Raw genomic sequence first — 23,490 nt, 5'->3', positions numbered from 1 at the left:
ACCAACACGCCTGACACACAACACGGATTCCCTAGCGGCGGTCTTGTCTGGGATTTTCTCAAAAAAATATACTGTCCTCAAATTCTTGAAAAAAAACCCATTTTGCTTCAGACTGTTGAAAAAAAAATGCGCCTGCTACAAAAAATACACTTGCTTAAAAAAGTTTATCTGGTTTTGTAGCTGAAACAATAATCTTATCTTATACCAACTCCCAGCACCACCCTCCTCCCCCCATCCCACACCGAATGTTCAAATGCGTACTACCCCTGGGGATCTATATGCTTGCCTGCACAGATACGTAATGAGATCTGCATATAATTGTAGATTCGCAAAAACTCATTTCACTGCACGAATTCATGCAGCTCTTTGTTGAAAATGAACAGGTTTATATGTCTCTACAGTTCCTATATACTACCGACAAAAATAAGGGAACTTATAATTTATATGAAGCTATCGTTGAGGTGTACATTCACAACAATACCATGGCGTTACATCTGAAAGCAACATCTTTTGTTTGTTTGTTGTTTAACGCCGCACTCAGCAATATTCCAGTTATATGACGGCGGTCTGTAAATAATCGAGTCCACTGATTGATATCATGAGCATCGATCCACACAATTGGGATACGATGATATGCATCGACCAAGTCAGCGAGCCTGACCACCCGATTCCGTTAGTCGCCTCTTACGACAAGCATAGTCGCCTTTTTACGGCAAGAATGGGTTGCCGAAGACCTATTCTACCCCGGATCTTCACGGATCGAACGCAACATCTAATCACAATGAAATTTCACATCATGCACGAACAGCCAAAATACGTCTGTTGCAGATTTCACAATCACTGTAGAGCAATTGAGTTAATCACACCCTTAAAAATGCCTCCTCGATGAACAGACAAAAAGGCGAATGTGGGGAACGATAGCAGAGGGACATACGTAAATGTCCCAAGTTGCCTGAATGTTTGGCATATCAAAAAGTGTAATTTGTCGACTGTGAGACAAGTACCGCCACACGGGAGGGGTTGCGATGAAGCATGACATAGAGAACATTGTCTCATTACATTAATTTCCCAACGCAATAGTTTCAAATCCGCTCCTGTTTTCAATAGAGAAATCCGGAAGAGGAAGGCGAATTTCAACATCTGCCGTTAAAAAACGGCTCCTTGCTGTGAACAAGGCGTCCTGTGAAGGGTGTGACCCTAACAGCTGACCATAGGCGGAAAGATTGGGGTGGGTCAGGCAACACCAGGGACGGACTGAGCGCCAGTAGCGTTACACCATGTTCACAGACGAATCAAGGTCTTTGCCTCTCATTCACAGATGGCGGAAACATCACTTCCGTGCCCCGGTCGTCACCGATTATATCCGACGAGAAGGCATACGGACATTGGACTGGCCCGCTAAGTCCCTTGGGGTCCCCAATAGAGCACCTGTTGGATGTTCTGGGGCGGAGGGTGTACGCCAGATACCCAGCACCTGCACTTATGGCGGGCAATACTAACGACATCCATACACATGTCAAGTTAATCAACAGTATGCCATCAAGTGTCGTGCATGTATCGCCCAACTTGGACACCCCGGATATTGATCTAAACAATTAATCTTACAAACATTTATCTCCATTACACCTCCACGTTAATTAAATTACTTCCCTTATCTTTTGTCGGTTGTATATTGTATTTAAATTTCCGATGAGTGAGTGAGTATGGTTTTACGCCGCTTCTAGCAATATTCCAGCAATATCACGGCGGTGGACACCAGAAATGGGCTTCACACATTGTACCCATGTCGGGAATCGAACCCGGGTCTTTGGCGTGACGAGCGAACGCTTTAACCACAAGGCTACCCGACCGCCCCGAAACTGTCGATGAGTTCAATTACGTTTTTTTTTCTTAGTATTTATCCAAGTATGGTTTTGGAAAGTATTAATACTTAATGAGTTTAAGCTCAATGAAGCAGTCAAGTGAACAGTTTCCTGAACGGAAACAAACGTGCGGATGCATTTGAATCTATCATCCTACATGGTCCTACAACCTCAACTTATGCAACACTGTTAGTTCCACAACGAATGGTTAACGAATAACAATCTACATGATACCCTGCTTGTCGTTAGAGGCGACTAACGGGATCGGGTGGTCAGGCTCGCTGACTTGGTTGATGCATGTCATCGATCTCCAATTGCTTGGATCGATGCTCATGATGTCACTTACTGGATTGCCTGGTCCAGATTTGACTATTTACAGACCGTCGGCAAATAGCTGGAATATTGCCAAAAAAAACAAAACAAAAAACCCCAAAACCCAAAACAAAAACAACAACAAAAACCAAAAAAAAAGAAAAAAAAAGAAAAAAAAAAGTCATGAGAATATTGACGTCGACGTTGATTTCATGATTGGCGTCTCGCACGGATGCCGTAGATGCGTGGATGTCGTTGGACGGTCGTCGCAAATACGCCTCCGTTGCCAGGGATGGTATGGACTGAGTGAGTTGTCTGTGTCAAAGATGCGTGGGTAAAATCCACGTCATGACGAAGAGTTGTCATGGGTGGGCGGCCACAATGACGTGGTTGTTCTATTGATGACGTCGACTTGTGTGCCATGTGGTGATCACATGTACATTGTATTTACTTGCGACGTACTGGTTTAAGTATTCCTATGGCGTGCCATCTTCAGGTGTCAATGTTTGTTTGTTTGTTGTTTAACGCCGCACTCAGCAATATTCCAGCCATATGGCGACGGTCTGTAAATAATAGATTCTGGACCAGACAATCCAGTGATTGACATGAGCATCAATCCACGCAGTTGGTCAGGTGACAGTGATATGGGGTCGGATGTGTGGCGTTTTATAGAGGTCAGTTAAAGCATCTTCTCCCCAATATTCGATATTTCTTAGCAAAATCAGAGTCATTTGGCTGGTTGCGTTTCCTCGAACTTTTTCATAAACAATTTCAAATCCAAATATTCAAATAAAAAAGGTTGCAAGTGGCAAAAATCCACCTGGCAGTATCTTTTGCCTTTGAACATATTATCACATCCACTCCGTTTGGATTTCGGGCTTGAATAGGTCCCATGCAGCAATCCATTAGGTCGTAAGATTCAATTAAATCACATCGGTGACGTTCATTCTCTTGTCGGAGAGCTCCATTGTGTTTCGGTAATGGCGAGTTGTTCTCTGCCGCTGTTGCACGTGCTCCGTCGCGAGCTGATTTTCACAACGCTTGTTCTATGGCTCTTTAGAATGTTTTGTCATCGTGTAAGAGTAGGGATGTTTTTAAGTAGGATAATATCCTCGCTAAAATGTCCTGTGCTTCTTGTACAGGAGTGGAAACAATTACGACGGCGATGCCATATTTTTCTTCTTCGCCCCCGCAAACCAAACCTTCAAGCCATCCCTGTTGTATGGTTTGGCCAAAACTAGTTTCGGTTTTCAAGAAACGAACGAATAAACATGCTTTGCTAGCAAATGGTCATTTTTGTCTGGTTTTGGTGAAACCACATCGAAACCAATACTGGTTTGCAAGCGTCAAATTTTCTCTTTATATAATAGTTCAACGTGACGAGCACAAAAAGGATCACACTCACTTAAACATCCGACAAACGGTATATTCCTTCTGACTTCTGCGTTCTCGACACATGGTAGGGTGGGATTCTCACCCCACTGTTATCATAGCCCTTCGTTTCACAGAGTATCACAAGTCGGTGGACAGACACGTCCGAGGAGTTCACCGCGCACGTGCATCTGCTACGCATTACTCTTACGAGTGCATTCCCGCGATTGTCACGAATCAGTACTATTCAGTGAGTGAGTGAGAGTGAATGAGAGAGCGCGCGTATGGTTTTACGCCACTTTTAGCAATATTCCAGCAATATCACGTCGGCGGACACCAGAAATGGGCTTCACACCACGAAATGCTAATACACTTCCCTATAGAATGGTCAGTGAAAACACTGCAACCTTACAGAAACTAAATCGTCCTTAAGCTTAACTCAACAATGATGAACACAAACAGATACTCAACAATGTACTTTTCTTTATTTTCAACAGATACGAAATGATCATAAGCTCAAAGGTGAAATAATATTAACGCTATGCTACATGTACACTATGTTGACTAAAATATGTAAAACACTGTTCTGAAAGTGGAACTGAAATCTCTCTTCAAAAATACAAGTGATATGTCCAAATCGGAAAAGACAAAGATGTACCATAATCTCACTACATGTAGATTACTTCTGGAATGCTCTGTGATAAGAAGATATGTCATGAAAACAAGCAACACTACACCCTGAAAATAACATTCCACATTTTGTCGTCACAACTCATTGATGTTATTTCTATTTTGTCACACAGCACCCTGATTACTTATAACACACTGAGTTGTATAATCCCTTCTGAAGCTAAAAGCGAACCTTCACATTACTGCATGAGATACGCAGCGAACGTAATTGCACTAAATAGAGGTTCAATATTGATACCATTACTAATGGTTGAGGAAAGTGAGCGAATTGGATAAACACCAGTCAGCAATATTTTAGCTATATCAAAGACATTGCACTGTAGTTTGATATAAGTTAGAATGAGGACCTCATATAATGACTACTTTCATCGTTTAACCATTCCCAGTGGTAACCTGTCAGTCAGGATTCCTTGTTAGTACACCGGTACAAAGGAAGATAGGGCTAACTCACAGTGAATGCAATGTTTTTCAAATAAAAGGGTGGATAGCTTCATATAATCAAATAAGGTGTAATTTGGACTGTGGCGAACTCACAGATACGTGTCTTTTTGTGATAATTGAGTTAAACTAATTTATTTCCAGTTGCAGAGTGTAACAAACAAGATCACAAACATGAATATACAACCTGCTTGAAAAATGACAGCTTAAGGATACGGATAATAATATCCTGAAAAGAAAGGCCAGCAAGGAGAGTAACCAGAAACTAAGAAGATCCCAGTCAACAAGAGACTGTAGAAGAACGCACATGGGAATTTGACTTGTCAACAGTTGCACTGTATCAAGAGGGACACACAGACTAGTGTAAGCAGGGCTCGATTTAAGGAACTTGATCCAACTTGCAACTTGTATGTTGACATGAAAACCTAGTTGAAGCAAACAAAACCATGTTGCACCCTGGTTCTATATATTTATCAAAGTTGAAACATGGGCCGGTCCGCTGCCAGTGTCACTTAAATTAATGACGCATTTCTGTAAAACATAAAAGGAACGTGCACATAATCTTGAAGTACCTACCGTGTGAAGTCTAGGAAAACATGACAAATTACACGTAACAGGCATTAGTGATGTAGCATAGTAAATAAACTTTAGAAGTATTGAATGTGTTCGAAGATCGATTTTGTGCAGACAACTGAAGAAGAATTGAATGTGTTCAAAGATCGATTTTTTGTGGACAAGTAAGGGTTAGTCATACACAAATTAATTTTTATTTTTACATGCACTTTGTGATAGGCAGACATAAATATTTGGTTGCACTTTTCAAAAACAGGTTGCACTTGTGTGTGTGTTTTCATAGCTAAATCGAGCCCTGGTCGCCATACGACATGGGATGAACACAATGAAAAACATCACCAGGTTACACATGTATAAAAAACTAAAAACTGAAATACACAAAGCACCACTGCCAACACCAAGAAGTAGACAGCACAACACAATACTTGTTGATATGACGATACAAACGAGATGAAACATTGCAAAGAATATAAAACTATGCAGTTGGGTTATCATGATAATACTGATGTCAACTATGTGGATTCCTAGAAGACAATAAATACTACCGGTAATGGAAATAAATAGATGTGTTTATGCATTCAGCTGTAATGAAGACCTCTGTAGAAATATGACCCTTTGTATCAAATAGAGAAATATGAGTGGATTGTATGTAACCAGGCAGAACGCCAACAATATGTCTCTGGCTACAGTAACAAAGGTTGTTTTGAAACAGAGCTCTTAGAAACATTTGACAATCAACAAAAAACATAAATAGGTGATGTTCTACAAATATTGCATAAGTTTCTTTGACAGAATGGACTATCAATTTCAAGAACATTATGCAAAATTATGCTCTGCAATGGTCTGCTTGATTAGGTTTTCCCATAATGTACACAAGAGCAATAATTTATATATACAACCCAAGGGGAAATCAAGCTGGAACTCTTTACACTTTGATTTGAGAAATTGTGAAGATGAAATAATTCAGACAAGAATACTGAGCTAGCCTCTTCAATCCTTGCCGTGGATGTAGATCAAGAACAAAGAATAATATGATTGGATGCCATATACTGCCACAAGCCACACCAGAGCAATTGTTGGGGATACGAATCTATACACACGTACATGGGCCATACAAACATTCTTCAATGATGTGTCCAGGAGTCTATCATACTACCTGAGACACTAACAACAGAATGACGTACAATGCAAGCCATATCCTATGTTTTCACATGATGGCATCTCAAGTTGTGGAAGGAACAAAGATTTTTCAATTTATGTCATGATTATCAAATATCTCTACATTATCACATGGTTTACAAACATTTGATCAAATATCACATGGCATACTATGTACTATCAGCAGGATGTGATTGGTCAGCATCTTCCCGGGTCGGTGGAATGTTGTGCAACCACGGAATGCAACAAAGTCACTGGTAACAAGTTGACATCGGACCATATACATGTTACTGATAATGGACTCTGGCTATACATCATGAGATTCACTAAGTGAACCATTTGATAGTTTTTAATTATGAAACAAAAACAATATTGTCCATAAAGATCTTGATCATTTGTTAAAAAAGAGAAAACAGGTCTTGTTGGACTGCTTGCTTGATATTGGCTGCTCTGTACAAAGCCAAATAATGAGGGCTGAAACAACATACTTAAAATGAAACAAGATATTTATCAGAACTCTCGATCAGTCTGTGCCAGAAACATTTGCGCCTGCTAGCCCGAAAAAGTTTACTGGCCTTATTTTTACCATATATTAGTCTAAGTTTATAGACTACCATAAAGTGACCTTACTATACTTTGACTTTGGACTTGTGGCTCAAATTGCAGACTGCCCTATTTTGCAGTAAAAGAGGATTTCTAATTTTGTTGCAAAATGAAGAAAGCTTGTTTGGGCCTTACAATTTATATAAAAAATATAAAAGAGAAATTTCAGAAAATACTATATGAAGCCGAGAAAGCATCTCTTTGGGTTTAAGGTGCTGTGGAGGTAATGTTGCAAGAGTGAGTAATATCTTGACACTGGTACTCTCTAGAAGTGCCATGCACCCTGCGCTAGGAATATCTTTGATATGGATTTGACATAACATAAGGTTACCATGATGATCACATGTATAACCAGTTCAAACATTCATTTTGATTTAAGGGAGTCAAATATTTAGCTAGAGCACCAGGTTATGATGCCAACAATATTCTCAGAAAGTGGCAAGGTGAGATTATTCACATTATGGTGGGACAAAGGCAACGTCAAGAACACTACTTACATATTACTTACATTATTGCATAAACGTGATGGTTGTGAATTCCAACTTCAGTTATGACATACAGAGAATGAAACACGATTTTGTTGGCTGCTTACTGCCACTCTCAGCAATCTTTCCACTAGAATAAACAATAATGGATTAAAAGTGTTCTTTTCGACTACCATTTACTCTCTCCACACCGTGCTCTTTATAAGGAATGTCAAACCATTCAAGTGAAAAAGTAAATGATGCCCAGATTATCTGGACCTGCAGTGAGGCCTATATTCTGCCCAAAGTCTGCAACAAATGTCAGAAGGAACTCCCACATTTCACAACCGGAGAGACCAGTCAGCTGCAACACTCTCTCCATGTGTTGAAGGTCTCACATACTTGTCAAACTTTCACCTTTAAAAATATCAACTCATCTCGGTAACCAAAGTGCAATATAAAATAGAAGTTACCTCCCTTTGTTAAGTTGAAAGACAACACACACATTGTGAGCATTGGTGACACGAAATAATCAATGCAGTTCAAAAATATAACAATAATAATATAACAACATTTCAATAGGTGACCATCGCTGTTTCTGAAGACAAGGGGCATTTGTACAACCTTCAATAAAACAGGACACAACGTTTCCTTCACACTTATCAGAGTATTTATCACAATACACAGCACATGGTTGGAAGTCAACACTAGCCTGCTAGCATTGGGCTAGCTAAAATGTTCCAAATGTCTTTAGCTGGCACGGAAATGCTTTTGCATTTCCTTCTAACCCTGCAGTAAGACACACTAATCTTTACTCAAAAGAAACATTAAGCTTTGCTCTCATGTTGAAAAACATGTCACTTTGTTCACATACTGACAATTTGCGTGACCTTGCATTAACAATCTGCCATAAGTTTGTACATAAGCTGACAAAGGACTTTAGTTTGTACACTTGCTAAATATTAAGCTTGAAGCACTGCTTACAGTGTAATTCTCAGTACCTTTGCTCATAAGCTGGTGCATAGCCATAAACAGTTGATGCTGATAAGCATTGCTAAATGCAATACAGCACTATTAACACATGGGGGCACCTTTGAATCATATTGTTCGCAGGCAAGCACTAGACAAAGAGTGTGGCACAGATTCACAGACCTAGCCTAACACTGACTAGTGGTAATGGGCTAATGATAATGAAGTCATTTATTATATGACAAATGTTTACATCCAAAGGAAAACAAGCACTGAAACACAAAGAAGTCTTCCTACACAGTCACAGGTCATTGCTATATGTCTAGGCTTGGGGCACATGTGGAATTGATGAAATCATGTTTAAACATCATTGTCCGGGTTCAACCGCTGTGAAAGGAATACATAGCATTCCCATCCATTGTATTTTTGCACAAAACAAGGACAGCTCACAGAATGTACATTTAACATTGTTTGGAGTTTTGACCCAATCCATGGACAGCCCACACTGTTCACACATACCGTTGACGAAGCTTTGTCACAGTGCAAGGATGTCTACACAATGTACACATATTGTTGATGAATCTTTGTCAAAGTGCAAGGATGTCTACACAATGTACACATATCGTTGACGAAGCTTCGTCACAGTGCAAGGATGTCTACACAATGTACACATATCGTTGATGAAGCTTCGTCACAGTGCAAGGATGTCTACACAATGTACACATATCGTTGACGAAGCTTCGTCATAGTGCAAGGAGGGAGCACTGTGAGAGTTGTGCCCCAGTTTATGAGAGAGAATAGCCCTGTGTGTATGGTAAGGTCTAATCAATTTGTCAGGTACATTCAATTGATATTGTTGACATTACAAAAAGCTGAATTTTATACGTATTTACAATCTGGCACACGTCTTCTGAGGCAAGGGAGATTACTCACTACAAAAGTCAAGTTTCCATCTAGGCGAACTAGGCTTGAATTTTATGGCTTGATTGTTCTGATACTAGTGGCTTTTTCAAGTTATGTCCCTCCTATTGGCCAATCAGATTCCACCTATCATATCACTTGCATTGACTTGAAACAATTTGGTGGCTCCTAGTCAAAAAGTTCTGATCGATAAACAGGATCTTTATTGTGATCAAATGGATCTTACCTCACGAAGTGCACTTGAGCATGCTGCTCAAAAAAGAGAGAAAGATTTGGAAATTATCTGTCGATGCACATTTGACAATAAAAATGCTCTGTATATCCTGCAGTCGCCCAAAATCTGCACAGAAGTTGCCATGCTGTTTATAAGCCGGATGTCTATTTCGTAACATTTTGATTGGACTATGCATAGACTTGTTAGTCCAGCCAAAATATAACTCCATAATTCGGGCAAGGGTGGAAACCGGACTCTTGTAGTTTCGAGAAGTTGTCCGGCACATAGAACTTGAAGAAAATAAACTGAACATAGATTACAGTCAAATCTGAAACCTGGGGGAAATTTTTTGTCACTTGTCACATGTTCACTGTACAGTACAGTATGTTACTAGTGTGTGACCAACAGATTTTCCAGGCTGTAACATCGAGGTATGGACCTAACAGCTGGCAGTCAAAGGTTGGTGATGACTTGGGAAACGAGATGGTGGAGGGTGGCTGGTCAAGATGTGAGATATTGCTGAATGAAGGCTTTAGGCTGGATGTAGACAACATGGCGCGTTCCATCAGTTACTTCTAATGTTTTGTCAGGTTTTTCTGAAAACAACACAATTAATACACTATGCAAGAAATAACACGATTAGAGAGCTTTATTGTGTGTCAGAGGAAATTAGATGTAACAGCATTATCTTTTTGTATGCCTAAATGAACATATACTTGGCTTGCATGTTAATATGACTATTATAATGTAATAATGAAGAGACATAACTTTCACAATTGGCAATTTACTTCCAATATTACTGAGTGTATGATTGCAACCAAAATCATCAATAGAGAGCAATAATAATTTCTCATTAGACCATTTATATATTCTCCTGTGCCTCAAGTGTACAAATCAGTCAGTTCTCATCCAGAAAATGCAACTTCCATTATCAAAAACAATTCCTTGCTCACAATAAAACATTGTCAGTGCCTACCTGAGACCACAAGGCTAAGTCGGAGCAGAGGGAACTCCTTCTGGCGGAACTTGGCCACACACAGGCCGAGGCTGTAGGCGCTGCGCATGTAGCGATCACACTCACACTGGGAGACCAGCCTCACTATGCCACGCTTCCTGAAGGTGGAGATCAAGGCCAAAGTCTTGTGTACCTCACACTGCTCTGAGTCCGCTCCTCTGTAAAAGTACAGGCCATATACTTAATGCTGGCAGAGTAACACAGTGGAAATCACCTATTTTTCATATGTTGCGAGTGTGACACTGTACAAGTCAACTAGTGTTCATGTTGCCAGTGTAACTCAGTACAAGTCACCTAGAGTTCATGTTGCCAGTGTGACACTGTACAAGTCACCTAGAGTTCATGTTGCCAGTGTAACACTGTACAAGTCACCTAGAGTTCATGTTGCCAGTGTAACACTGTACAAGTCATCTAGTGTTCATGTTGCCAGTGTGACACTGTACAAGTCAACTAGTGTTCATGTTGCCAGTGTAACACTGTACAAGTCACCTCGAGTTCATGTAGCCAGTGTAACACTGTACAAGTCACCTAGTGTTCATGTTGCCAGTGTGACACTGTACAAGTCACCTAGTGTTCATGTTGCCAGTGTAACACAGTACAAGTCATCTAGTGTTCACATGTTGTGATTGATCACACTTTGGGGCAGAGGCACTGCCAGAGCAGTCCAGAGTGTTTACCTTGTTTTAGCCAACAGCATGATGACACTGGAGTGGACAAGCATCAGCCACTTCTTCCCAGACCGACACAGAGCATACATGCCAGACAGGATGTCGTCCAGATCACCTGGGACACACAGTACACACTATCAATCAACTCATTTAACTTGTTTCTTGTTTTGGCACATGCGTCATTATACAGTAAACTTGATGTCTGACAGTCGAAATGCTTATAAGGAACTACGGTTATAACAAACTACAATTAGTGGTCCTTTCAAGGTCGTTATTACCATAGTTTACTGCATATGTAATTAGTGAGACTGTGGTCTGCCAAAGTGAACAATATCCTTATAATATATTGGCTGTTAGAATGTGGAATACAGAAATGTCGGCACATATATACTACTTGATCGATATCTTCCATTTACTTCTGGTTTTGGCAAATTGATGTAATGCCCTTGTCTGATCACATTCCTACCTGGTTTTCCCTGAAGAAGGAAGTCATCATCAGCATTGACAATGCCACCCTCAGTGACACCACCGCGGGGTCCCCTGGGACTGTCAGGCAAAGACTCGTATACCTGCTTCTGAACATCTGCAAACTGCCGGAGCACCGTCCTCTCCCCCTGACTCAGAGTACACTGCAGACTCTCTGGCATGGGCACTTCATCACAGTAAGTGTAGTACATGCTGGACAGGTCCAGCCCTGGCTCCAGGTCAGCATCAGGTCTTCTCTCATGCAGGTCGTGTGTGAAATCATTCAAGTTGTCAATGCAGGATTTGAGATGATCTTGAAGCCTTTCTCTAAACTCTGGCACATGGACATCTATTTCTACTGATCTGAGACCCAGGTCATCATTGTCTGAGATATCTTCAAGATATTGATCAAATTTGGAAAGTTCTTTCAAAGATGTAACTGCCTCTGTTTCAGATACTTGGCCTAACACCTGTATAGGTTTGCTTTTGAGATCCCTGTTTGTGATAGGAGAAACACAAGGGCCACCGGTTTGATGTGAAGAGCTACCATCATCTCTTGGCATACCAGAATCAACAACACTTTCATCTGCACAATAACCAGTGACAGTTGGAGAAACTGTTTGTTGGAGCAGCTGACGGGCTTTCTGCTGTTGCAGCATGGCAACATGTTCCACATCAACAGGAGGCTCCCTCAGAGGTGGGGTGTAAGTCCTGGACGACACATCTCTTTGTGTGGACGTGAACTCTGTGGGAGAGGTTATCACTGAAGGATATGGTTGTGGCTGGCCCTGATACGAATATAAATTAACACCCAGTGATGCATTGACATTCCATGGCAGACCAGAGGCGCTGGACAAGTTGGAGACTGGGTACGGCAAGGAACTATGTGCATAGCTGAGTGGAGAAACGGACTGAGGATACATAACACAGGTCTGTTGAATGGCCTGCTGGTTATATTGTTGAACCTGAGGCCACAAATGCATCATACGAGGATTAAAGTATACCCGGTTTCTTTGTTCAGGGAGCTGAAAGGCTGTCCCTGGTTGTAATGTTGGCTTGATGTCAGGTCTTTCTCCAACCAAATCTAGCTTGTTCATTGTGTGAGTTTGATCCGAGTTGCTCAGGTGAGTGCTCATCTCTGCGGAGGGTCTTAAAGTCGGTATAAACTGTGGTATCTGGCAACCAACAGCTGGGGTGAGGGATTCGTTTTGCTGGATAGGACTATACCTCGAGTCTCTAGCACACATGCCACCAATTGTAGGAATCCTTTTTCCCATTTTTAACACATCAGTTGTATCTAAGTCTTTAGGAGCTTCCTGGGATTCACCATCACCCGAAAGAGACTTGACACACCCTTCAACTTCATTTTCCGAATCTGTAGAATCTTCTACCACTATAATCTGGGACATAACACTTTCTACCAAAGGCTCAACATCTTTGTAGTATTTATTCAATTCAAATAGATCACATTTAGAAGGTGAAAGATTGTGACTGCTGGATGACTTATGTGGCACAATATCTAGGTATTTTGCTTCCTGTGTCCTCTGCTCTTCTTCTGGGTGTATCTTAGTAACCATGACACACGATGTAGAGATGTTCTGAGACTTGTCTGCTGCCGCAGTGAGGGCAATACTTGTCACAGACTGTTTTGCTGTATCTGAGGTTTTCACACTGGATGCTGTCCCAGTCTTGAGGCTTGAATTTTCACAATTCTGGAGCTTAGCTGAGTCCCTGCCTCTTACAGATGCTGCAATGTTCACAGTATTGTTGATGTTTTGCTCTGCGCTGGCTTTCACAGATGGTTTGATTGCTTGATAAGGGTAAGTCTGGTCCATAATCCTACCAAATGAAACTGATTCACCTGCCTCACATGCGTTGCTATCAGTTTCTCTTTGGCCTCGATAAGATTGGCCTGGGTTTTCTTCAGAACATTGCAGGACTTTGTTGCTTTCAGATCTCCTTTTCTTATTTACAGGATGCTCACAATCTCTTGCTAACAATGACTGTGTTTCATGATCAAAATATTCCAATGTTAAATTGCGAAGGATGGCATCCCCAGAGCTCTGAAGTCCTTTCATTGCACCATTCATCAGTCTGACTACTGCCTCTGTAGCATGTTGAGAATTAGCAGTTTGACTATCACAGAGAAGCTCCTGAGCAGATGTATTGCAGTCTACTTGGAATGTTGTACGAGGCACTGAACATGCTAGATCCTGAGAGGATGTGGGCTGCATTACCTGAGGTGAGTAATGTTCCGAGGTTGATCCTAAAGTCTGAGGTACCGCTGTTCCTTCACTGGAATGATACTTAGTTGGAGGGGGAATACTAAATGATTCCATCTTTCTTTTTCCTGATGCAGGTACATTTTGGTGGATTATTGTGGAATGTTGCTTCTGTGGTAGTTCTTCTAGAGTCTTTGCTGCACAGGCAGGAGCCGAGATGCTGTATCTTCTGAGATGCAAAGAATCTACTTCTATGGAATGATCAGTTTCATTAGCAACTGAATGTAAACTGTTACACCTTGGGTATTTCAACTTACTAACACAAATAGGTATATTCTGTTCATATTGCTCAAAATTCGCTTCAGTTTCTCTTCCAGGTCTGTCGTTGGCACTTTCTTTCATTTTTGACACCACTTCTAGTTCAGGCAAATAATAGCCACTGTCCCCAATATCTGACTTACTCGTCTTGGACTTTCCAGATTTATGCAAAAAGGATCTGTGTTCAGTTTGTAAATGTGTTTCAGGGTCTATTTTGGGTCTGTATAGAGATGTGTTTTGTTCATCGTGTGGCTCTGTGTGTTCAGGGCTCGGAGGTCTCTCTGCAGACTTCAAGGAGCTTGTGAGACCAAGCTGAATACGTCTCGCCTGAGCTGCACATGTTATCTGTTCAGCAAGAGTGGGAGCAAACAGTTCCCTCTCTAGCATGGAGTTCACTGCTGGTTTCCTGTCTGGCTTGACTTTGTGTAGTTGGCTCCTCATGTGTTGCTGAGTTTGTTCCTTGTCCCTCTTCTGCAGGATGGCCTTGTTTCTCCTTGGATCTGATGAAGGGCTGTCATGAAGCTCAAGAAGATGGTAGTTGCCAAGCTGAGGGTTACGCTCATATTCTGAAAGCAAATGAGACACATGTTGTCATAGTAACCATAAACAATCAATTCATATATTCATTTTCACTATATCATGTACAAACCATAGTAAATTAATATCAGAATGTCAGATTCTTCTTGAAAAGGTTTTTTTTCCCCCGGACAAGCTACATTTGACTGTGTGATTGAGTGAGTTGGGTTTTAACAAAGCTTTGAACAGTATTCCAGTTATATCCCAGCATGTCAGCTTAATGTGGGAGCACGGATATGGTACTGACAAACCTAGACACATAAAAGGGGCCAACCAGGACTTGAAGCCATGGTCATAGGTTTCTAGCATGCCCAAGTGATGCTTATTTCGACACCTAAGACACCTGAGCTCCCCCATACATGTCCCCCGTGAATTAAAGAAGTATTATAAATAAATGTTACTTTTAAATTGATGCTGTGAATCAGGATAGTTTTGATATGCAGAGAGTGTCAACGGACATTCACCTACTTAAATGGTATTATTTGCGGTACATTTTTTCTTTTTGTGCTTACATTGGACTTGACTGACTTACTGAAATCCCTCCAGGGGTCAAAGGTGAAGGGGAAGAGCACATGGTCCCATCTGTTGAACCGGTCCGGATGGGGACCTGTTGCACGGTGAACTTTCTTCTTCTTTGCTGCACATCAAAACATTTTCAAATTTATATATCTGCATGAGGACAACATTTGAGCAAGCTTTTAACCTCAATATTCAATAGGACTTATAAAGTTGCGTAAACGTATTTAACAAGCAACTCTTTTCATAGTTTGCTTTTCTTAGAATATTCAATGGGACATATCTCATAATTAGGGTTGTAACCAATAACAACCCTCAACAGGGTTAGAAAAATTAACTTGTCACTTAACAATCACTTTAGAGTTCATATCTACTCAATGGTACAAGTCTTGGACTAGCTCAAGTGTACCATTTTTTCAGTATTCTAAATGACATTATACAATGTGGCTAAAATGAGTGTGAAGATTCACCTTGTTCCCTACGTTTGGTCTTGTTTGATGATGCTTTCTTTTTTCTGTTTCCATTACCGTGCAAGTCTTCATCCCCTGAGTTGATCAAAGTAGGACAAGACAGCATTTCATTTTCTCCACTCAACTGTTTGGTGAAAGTCTTCAGCTTCGGTGACAGGCCTTCTTCAGCTGTTGTATGTCTCGGGAAGGGGGCTGGCATATCAAAATCAGGGGAGCAAGGTTGAGACAAGGACTCACTTGTTGAGTCTTGAATTGCAATATCAACTGGATCAACCTGTCCAAGAAAGGATGTCAGCTTCTGGTCAATGACAATATTGTGTGATTGGGTTATAGGCTGTTCAAATTCATGATCAGCTTTTGAATTATGCTCAGTGTCATGTTTGGCTTTTGGTTTTTGAGTTTCTAGATAGCTGTTTAATTCCTCCAGCATCTCAGCAGCCTCGTTCTTCCTCCTAGCCACATCTTCTCTGCGGTCTTTCTTAACAGCAGCACCAGCAGTCTTTCCTTCATCTTTGAAAGAGTCTGATTCGCTACCTGTGTGAGCTGTCAAACCACAAGCAGCACTTTCACTAATCGGCAAGGTTTTCAAGACTGCAGGAACAGCAAGATCAAGTCCAGTTTGGGATGTCCACATATCCTGGAACACTGCAAATGACCTTTTTCTTGCAGAATGAGTATCAGGTACAGACAAGCTTCTTCCAAACACACCAGAATATTTCTCACTACAAGAATTGTTTCCTTTCAGAGGACTGTCCATTGTACTGCTAATCTGAGATTGTCCATCAACCTGATATTGTGCTTCATGTTCACTGTCACTCATGTCCATTGGCGCCTCCTGCAGGTCATCATGACCTTGTGAGGACATCTTCATCTCAATACTTCTGGCAATTACTTCCGAGTCTGGTATCACAGCTTGATTCAATTCTGTACATGTGACACTATCAGGGGTTTTCACTGTATCAAGCTGGTGAGGATCTTCAGGCAGGGTGCTGCTCAAAAGTGCCTTTGAAGTTACTGGTGCTGAGACATTGGGCAGGCATTCATCTGTCTGTGTGACAGGTAGCACTGGTTTTAAAGGCACCACATTTCTTCTGGCGAGTCGTGGATCGCGTGGTCTCATCACTGAATGTGCAGCCTCCACATGTGAATCCCTATCCAGACTTCTTGTGTTGTTTCCCTCTGACATGATATGGTCATCAGTAAAGTTGATTTGCTGTACGCCTAAATCTTGTTTGGACTTGATGGAATCGGTCTCAAATGACCATTCTAACTGATCAAAGAATCCATCAACCGCAGGCTCAACTGTCTCAGGTGCAGCTGCCAGAGAGTGACAGCCTACAATCTTTATTCTAAGGTCATCAGTATCTTCCTGATTTCCTCCTTCAGTGGGAGGCCGTACCTCTTGCAGTTCCTCGGGACTGTATGGACCGGCATGATCAGGTCTCTTCTCAGAGGCAGCAATATTGTCCAAGATTTCGCTGGCAGGCAGTGGTACCTCCCCAGATATGTCAGCAGCAGTGCTGTGAATTGCTTGTCCAGCTGGCAGCTGGGGAGATCCTTCTGTGCTTTGACACACATCACGGCTGATCCCAGACTGGAACATGATAGAGACTAAGTGTTATACATGGCCAATGTGTCTGTTTTTTTATTTTTTAATGCCACACTACGCAATATTTCTGCTTTATGATGACAACCTGTAAATAATTGTTAAATGTAACAAAGGTTATATTTGTGATAACACTTTTTTAGTAAAGTATAGATTCTAGTACATGGAAGCCTCGGTGGCTGAGTGGGTTAGATCGCCGACTTTGTGTGCTGGCTATTAGGTGCCTCACTCTGGCAGTGTGGGTTCGAATCCCGGTCGGGACTCAACCCCAAAAAGTATGAGAATCTGTACTTTACTAAGAAACCGTTATCCCAAATATAACATTTGACTACTTTCGAAATGGCATTGTGTGTTCAGTTGTTAAATGGCAGTGAAATATATTGTTAAACAATGATTGTAACTGTATTACATTGTTTCTGTTGAGATTCAGTAGAAGTTCACTGTATTGTATTTGGACAATGATTAGTTGTACTATTAGTATGTACTAATATTTAATGTAAGCAGTGGTGAGGAAGTTATTATATTTCGATGCTAGTGTGATGTGTAAACATCCAGAACAGGGTGGACTGATGTGGAGTGTTAGAGAATGTTCAGGAAGATGTTTGGGCTATTTCAGTGGAAACACAAGAAATTAGGAAAAAAATATATTGACAAATATGAAAAGGCAATGGTTGAGCATGTAGTCATTGCACATGTATAGTTTCATGGATATATTGAGTTTATATAGTTTCATCAAAATATTCATAAGTTTGAGAGTTATGGCTTGGAAATAAAGTTGTTTGTCCAAAATGTTTCCATGGAAACAAAAAAATAATAATTTAATTTTGAAAAATTTCAAAATAGCAAAAGGCACAAGTTGAAACTATGAGCAATGCATATGCCAAGTTATGTTGAAATGAGTCAAACGCTTTTCAACTTATGGCCCGGAAACGAACACTGCCATCATGTGATTAAGTCAAAATTGTTTGGATGCAAACATTACAAAATAAAATTTTGAAACACTTTAAATAGCAAAAGGCACCAGTCAAACTGATGAGGAATCCATATGTGAAGTTTCGTTGAAAAATATTGAATAGTTTTCAAGGTATGGATCGGAATAGGATGGCAACGGCGACAGGAACTGAGCCAAAAACAATAGGCCTTCTCTCCCTTTGTATGTGGGGAGGGGCAGACAGGTGTGTGAGAAAAATAACTTGGAATCAAGAGGGATTAAGTCTGCCTACCTCCTGTGAATCATAAGACTGCTTCTCCATGTCAAAGGTTGCTGATATTTCCGGCTGTGAATCTCCTCCTCCTTCCATGAAGAACTCGTCCAACATGTCGGCCTGCTGTGCCCTTCTCTCAAACTCAGGGATGTTGTCGGATGTGAAGTCACTTTCCTTTTCAACTGGTCTGTTTGATCTAAAATGTGTAGAAGAAAGACTATAGGGTGTGACCACTCATAATATACACTTGTATGTACCCAGCGTGCAGTCACCTGTGCTACAACCAATCATTACCTACAAACGGACACGGACACCTAAATATGTTGTTACCTTAGTCAGCTCTTCGTTATCACTCAGTCCCATCTCTCCTCTCTGTTCAGGCTTCTCTCCTATTAACCCTACTGGCTTTATCATCATGTTGTTATCTTTGTACATTAATACTACATTGTTTAAACATATCAGCATGTGTATATTAACGGGACTCAATAGCTCACACAGTTATCACCTGATGAAGGGGCAAGAGATAGCCCTGAAACTTTGTTACTAACAACAAACAAGTTGCTTCCATAAACGTTTCATGTCTTCCATGTTCTTCCAACTTCTAGTGAGTGAGTTGGGTTTGACACCGCTTTTAACAGTATTCCAGTTATATCACAGGGTGTCAGCTTCATGTGGGAGGAAAGCCCGAAGTGATGCAGGTCTTAGACCTTCCAACTTCTAGTGAGTGAGTTGGGTTTAACACCGCTTTTAACAGTATTCCAGTTATATCACAGGGTGTCAGCTTAATGTTGGAGGAAAGCCCGAAGTGATGCAGGTCTTAGACCTTCCAACTTCTAGTGAGTGAGTTGGGTTTAACACCGCTTTTAACAGTATTCCAGTTATATCACAGGGTGTCAGCTTAATGTTGGAGGAAAGCCCGAAGTGATGCAGGTCTTAGACCTTCCAACTTCTAAATGCCTATCAGTCTTATATGACAAAGATGGACAATAGGGCTAGGACCAGTCCAAATACACTTCCCGGGTACCCGCTGTAGGTATCATGACTTGGGTACAAAATGTCCGATTAGGAATTGTTTCACTGAAGCCCAGGCAAAAACTTCTTAGAATCAAGAATAAGAATGATCTGATAATAAATACACTGCAGTTGGCTGACTTTTTTTGTCTTTACTCAAACATTTAAAAGTCAGAAGGAATGCGTGCAGTCAGAAAGAAATGCTAACATTAGCAAGTTGTAGTGTAACCATTGTGTTCTATTGTCACTAACAACATATCATGTGGCTAAAGACAGGTCCAGGTAGTCCTGTGGGTACCTGAGTTACCCGTCCCAGCCCTGAGGGATATTGATATGTATGCTAATCCGGGTAGTCCTGTGGGTACCTGAGTTACCCGTCCCAGCCCTGAGGGATATTGATATGTATGCTAATCCGGGTAGTCCTGTGGGTACCTGAGTTACCCGTCCCAGCCCTAAGGGATATTGATATTTATGCTGATCCGGGTAGTCCTGTGGGTACCTGAGTTACCCGTCCCAGCCCTGAGGGATATTGATATTTATGCTGATCCGGGTAGTCCTGTGGGTACCTGAGTTACCCGTCCCAGCCCTGAGGGATATTGATATTTATGCTGATCCGGGTAGTCCTGTGGGTACCTGAGTTACCCGTCCCAGCCCTGAGGGATATTGATATTTATGCTGATCCGGGTAGTCCTGTGGGTACCTAAGTTACCCGTGCCAGCCCTAAGGGATATTGATTTTAATGCTGTTCCGGGTAGACCTGTGGGTACCTAAGTTACCCGTCCCAGCCAAGTGATACTGATATTTATGCTGATGGAACAACACAAGTGACACAGAGACCTAGCAGAAGGCTGTTTACTCCCAGGGTATTGTGACCCCTCGAATCTAGTCACAAAATTAAACTTCCAAATGATAATCATGATGAACAATATGTGACATAAAATAACTGCTTTCCTATATGCTGATATACCCTTTCCCTTAATACCTTGAAGATAAAAGTTAAACGTTAAGTTAATACTTTAACATTAACACATAAATCTAGTTATTAGTATCACAAATGTTAATATGTCTGCAATACCAGGTTCATCTTCTGTTGTTTAATGCTGCACTCAGCAACATTCCAGCAAAATGACTTGTTTGTTTGTTTGTTGTGTAACACCACACTCAGCAATATTCAAGCTACATGGCCGTGGTCTTTAAATAATCGAGTCTACATCAGACAATCCAGTGATTGATATCATGAGCATCAATCCATGTAATTGGGATACAATGACATGCATAAACCAAGTCAGCGAGCATGACCACCCGATCCCGTTAGTCGCCTTTTACAGGTGAGGTGAGGTGAAATTGGGTTTAACGTCGCGTCCAAGATTATTGCACTTATATAGCGACGTGCATGCACGTGTATGTGTGTGTGTGGCTGCTTGTACTAGTCTGGACTGATGCCGATTTATAGTGCTAGCTCACTGAGATACCATGCCGCAGTTTAACATGAATACCCCACTCAGACACAGTATACTGACTCCGAGCCAACCAGTCCTTGTTTTAGCCCCTTAATGCCGAGCGCCAGACAGGGTAACAACAAGTACAATCTTTTAACGTCTTTTTGTATGACGCGGCCCGGGATCGAACCCTGGACCTTCCGCTCTCCGGGCGGACGCTCTACCACAAGACCACGGAGGCGGTCCGCCTTTACAGCAAGCATGAGTTGCTGAGGACATTCTAGCTTCGATTTTCACAGCAATCCAGCTATATGAGGACAGACTGTAAATAATCCAGTCTGGACCAGAAAATAGATTGCCTGATATTATGAGTAATTGTCCACTCAATCAACGATGACCGTCAGTCATCCAAGTCTGGCCCCCTGATCCATAGGATGCCTCTTACAACAACAATAGGCAGCTGGGAACCATTTCCAGTCCCTACCGAACAGGGTTCAATGCAATATGTTCTTTATTCATCATAATGTTGCATCAGTTTCCCACCTATCCTGTTTCATGGGCGAAGGTGGCACAGGATTCCTGAAGAACATGTAGTCAGAGAAGCGAGGTTGCTGCCTGAAGTTGTGATGCAGGCCAAAGCTCCAGGATTCCTTCAGGCGCTTCCATTTCAGGCCAGTTGAAGTTAGGTCACTAAGCAGCTCGTCAATGTCGCTGAAAACACCATCACATCATTAACAGGCCTGTACACTAGTTTCGGGAGCAACATGTTTTGAGAAATTTGTATTTCATAATCTATCTTGTCATAATGCCCAAAAGAAATGCAAAAGTAGTAAAATTTTATATATCTGACAGAGTTTTGCCGACATACATACAAAATTAATACCAACAAGAGTCATCAGAAAGATGACATATCCCCCCCCGGCAGCTGTCTGTAAAGTAACCACTAGTAAATGTGCAATTCTGTATGTAATGAGTCAACAGTTGAATGTTCTTTTAGAAGCATACATTGTTTACCCACTGAATGGTTTTCGAATTCTGGCCCGGAAACGAACCCGTTCCCCAATGGAGTCTAGGTCCAACTTCTTTCCATAAAAATTGTAAAAAAATATAAATTCGTAAAAAAATAAATATCAAAAGGCATCACTTCAGTATGTGCCTGATAGCTTTGCCAAGTTTCGATCAAATACACTGAATGGTTTTCGAATTCTGCCCTGGAAACGAACCCCATCCCCAATTGAGTCTATGTCCAACTTCATTCCATAAAAATTGAAAAAAAATAAAAATTAGAAAAATCCCAAAATATCAAAAGGCACCACTTCAGTATGTGCCTGATAGCTTTGCCAAGTTTCGATCAAATACACTGAATGGTTTTCGAATTCTGCCCCGGAAACGAACCCCATCCCCAATTGAGTCTATGTCCAACTTCATTCCATAAAAATTTAAAAAAATAAAAATTAGAAAAATCCCAAAATATCAAAAGGCACCACTTCAGTATGTGCCTGATAGCTTTGCCAAGTTTCGATCAAATACACTGAATTGTTTTCGAATTCTGCCCCGGAAAAGGAAATGATTACGGACGGACAGACAGACTGGCTGACCGCTATATATCCCCGCATTATATGCCGGGGGGATAAAAATGAATTGGTCACTATGGCATGGATTGGGAGCGATTTGTGTGGAAAGAATGTGGTATTGCAGGAATTTGGTGAAACATTGTAAAGACAAAACCACTGCAACATGCAACTTGTTGGGCTATACAAACGTTGGCTTTTCATTTGCATGCCATCACAATCTTACAGCAAAACATGCTACGACTGACGGAAGCCCAACGCAACAACTATACATGCATATCAGCCAACTGCAAACAGGAGAATCATCTTTAGCTGTAGCTAGGTTTTTGCACGTAGCAGCACCAAGCACCAGCACAGGACTGTGGAACCATTATCATACACACTGGACAATACGTGACCTTCCCACAGAATCAAACTGCTATGTCACTTACGTGAAAGAACCACCACGGCCACCTCTACTACGACAATACCATGATTGCATAGGACATCAGCCCAGACAGTGAGGAACCATTTAGGAACTCAAGGTATTCACACTAGATGACCAGTTCTAGGTGTCATCTGATGGACCTACATTGTCTGCGCCGTCAATAGTGTCATGGTTACAGAGTATGGCCACAACTGCGATGGAAACAAGTTTGGTATAGTAACGAGTCATGTTTAATGCTTCGCTGTGCGGATGGTAGACGTCGTGTTTACAGGCATTGCAGGGAGAACGTTATGCACGAAACTTCATATAGCAATCCAGATTTAAACCCAATCAAACAATTATCAGATGCACTGGATCAATGACTGCAAGCACATCAGCAACAACCACTGGCAGGCAGAGTGGGTGA

General features: G+C 41.4%; 1 protein-coding gene across 1 annotated transcript in view; it reads right to left on the bottom strand.

Moving 5' to 3' along the window:
* Positions 1–4,011: 4,011 nt before the first annotated feature.
* LOC124136061 overlaps positions 4,012–23,490 on the bottom strand; it is a 66,605-nt gene continuing 47,126 nt past the window's right edge. The window contains exons 19-26 of the mRNA XM_046501832.2: positions 21,630–21,797; positions 18,655–18,832; positions 15,826–17,419; positions 15,372–15,476; positions 11,725–14,829; positions 11,268–11,373; positions 10,552–10,748; positions 4,012–10,171 (exon numbers count right to left, since the gene is read on the bottom strand). Coding sequence (XP_046357788.2) covers positions 10,077–10,171; positions 10,552–10,748; positions 11,268–11,373; positions 11,725–14,829; positions 15,372–15,476; positions 15,826–17,419; positions 18,655–18,832; positions 21,630–21,797 — 5,548 coding nt within the window. The 3' untranslated portion in view covers positions 4,012–10,076. The remainder of the gene's footprint in view (positions 10,172–10,551; positions 10,749–11,267; positions 11,374–11,724; positions 14,830–15,371; positions 15,477–15,825; positions 17,420–18,654; positions 18,833–21,629; positions 21,798–23,490) is intronic.

Source organism: Haliotis rufescens, unplaced genomic scaffold (genome assembly GCF_023055435.1).
Source record: "Haliotis rufescens isolate VD_foot unplaced genomic scaffold, xgHalRufe1.0.p SCAF_44, whole genome shotgun sequence".
NCBI lineage: Eukaryota > Metazoa > Mollusca > Gastropoda > Lepetellida > Haliotidae > Haliotis > Haliotis rufescens.
Note: the sequence above shows the minus strand (reverse complement) of the source record. Positions and strands in the feature narration are given on the sequence as shown.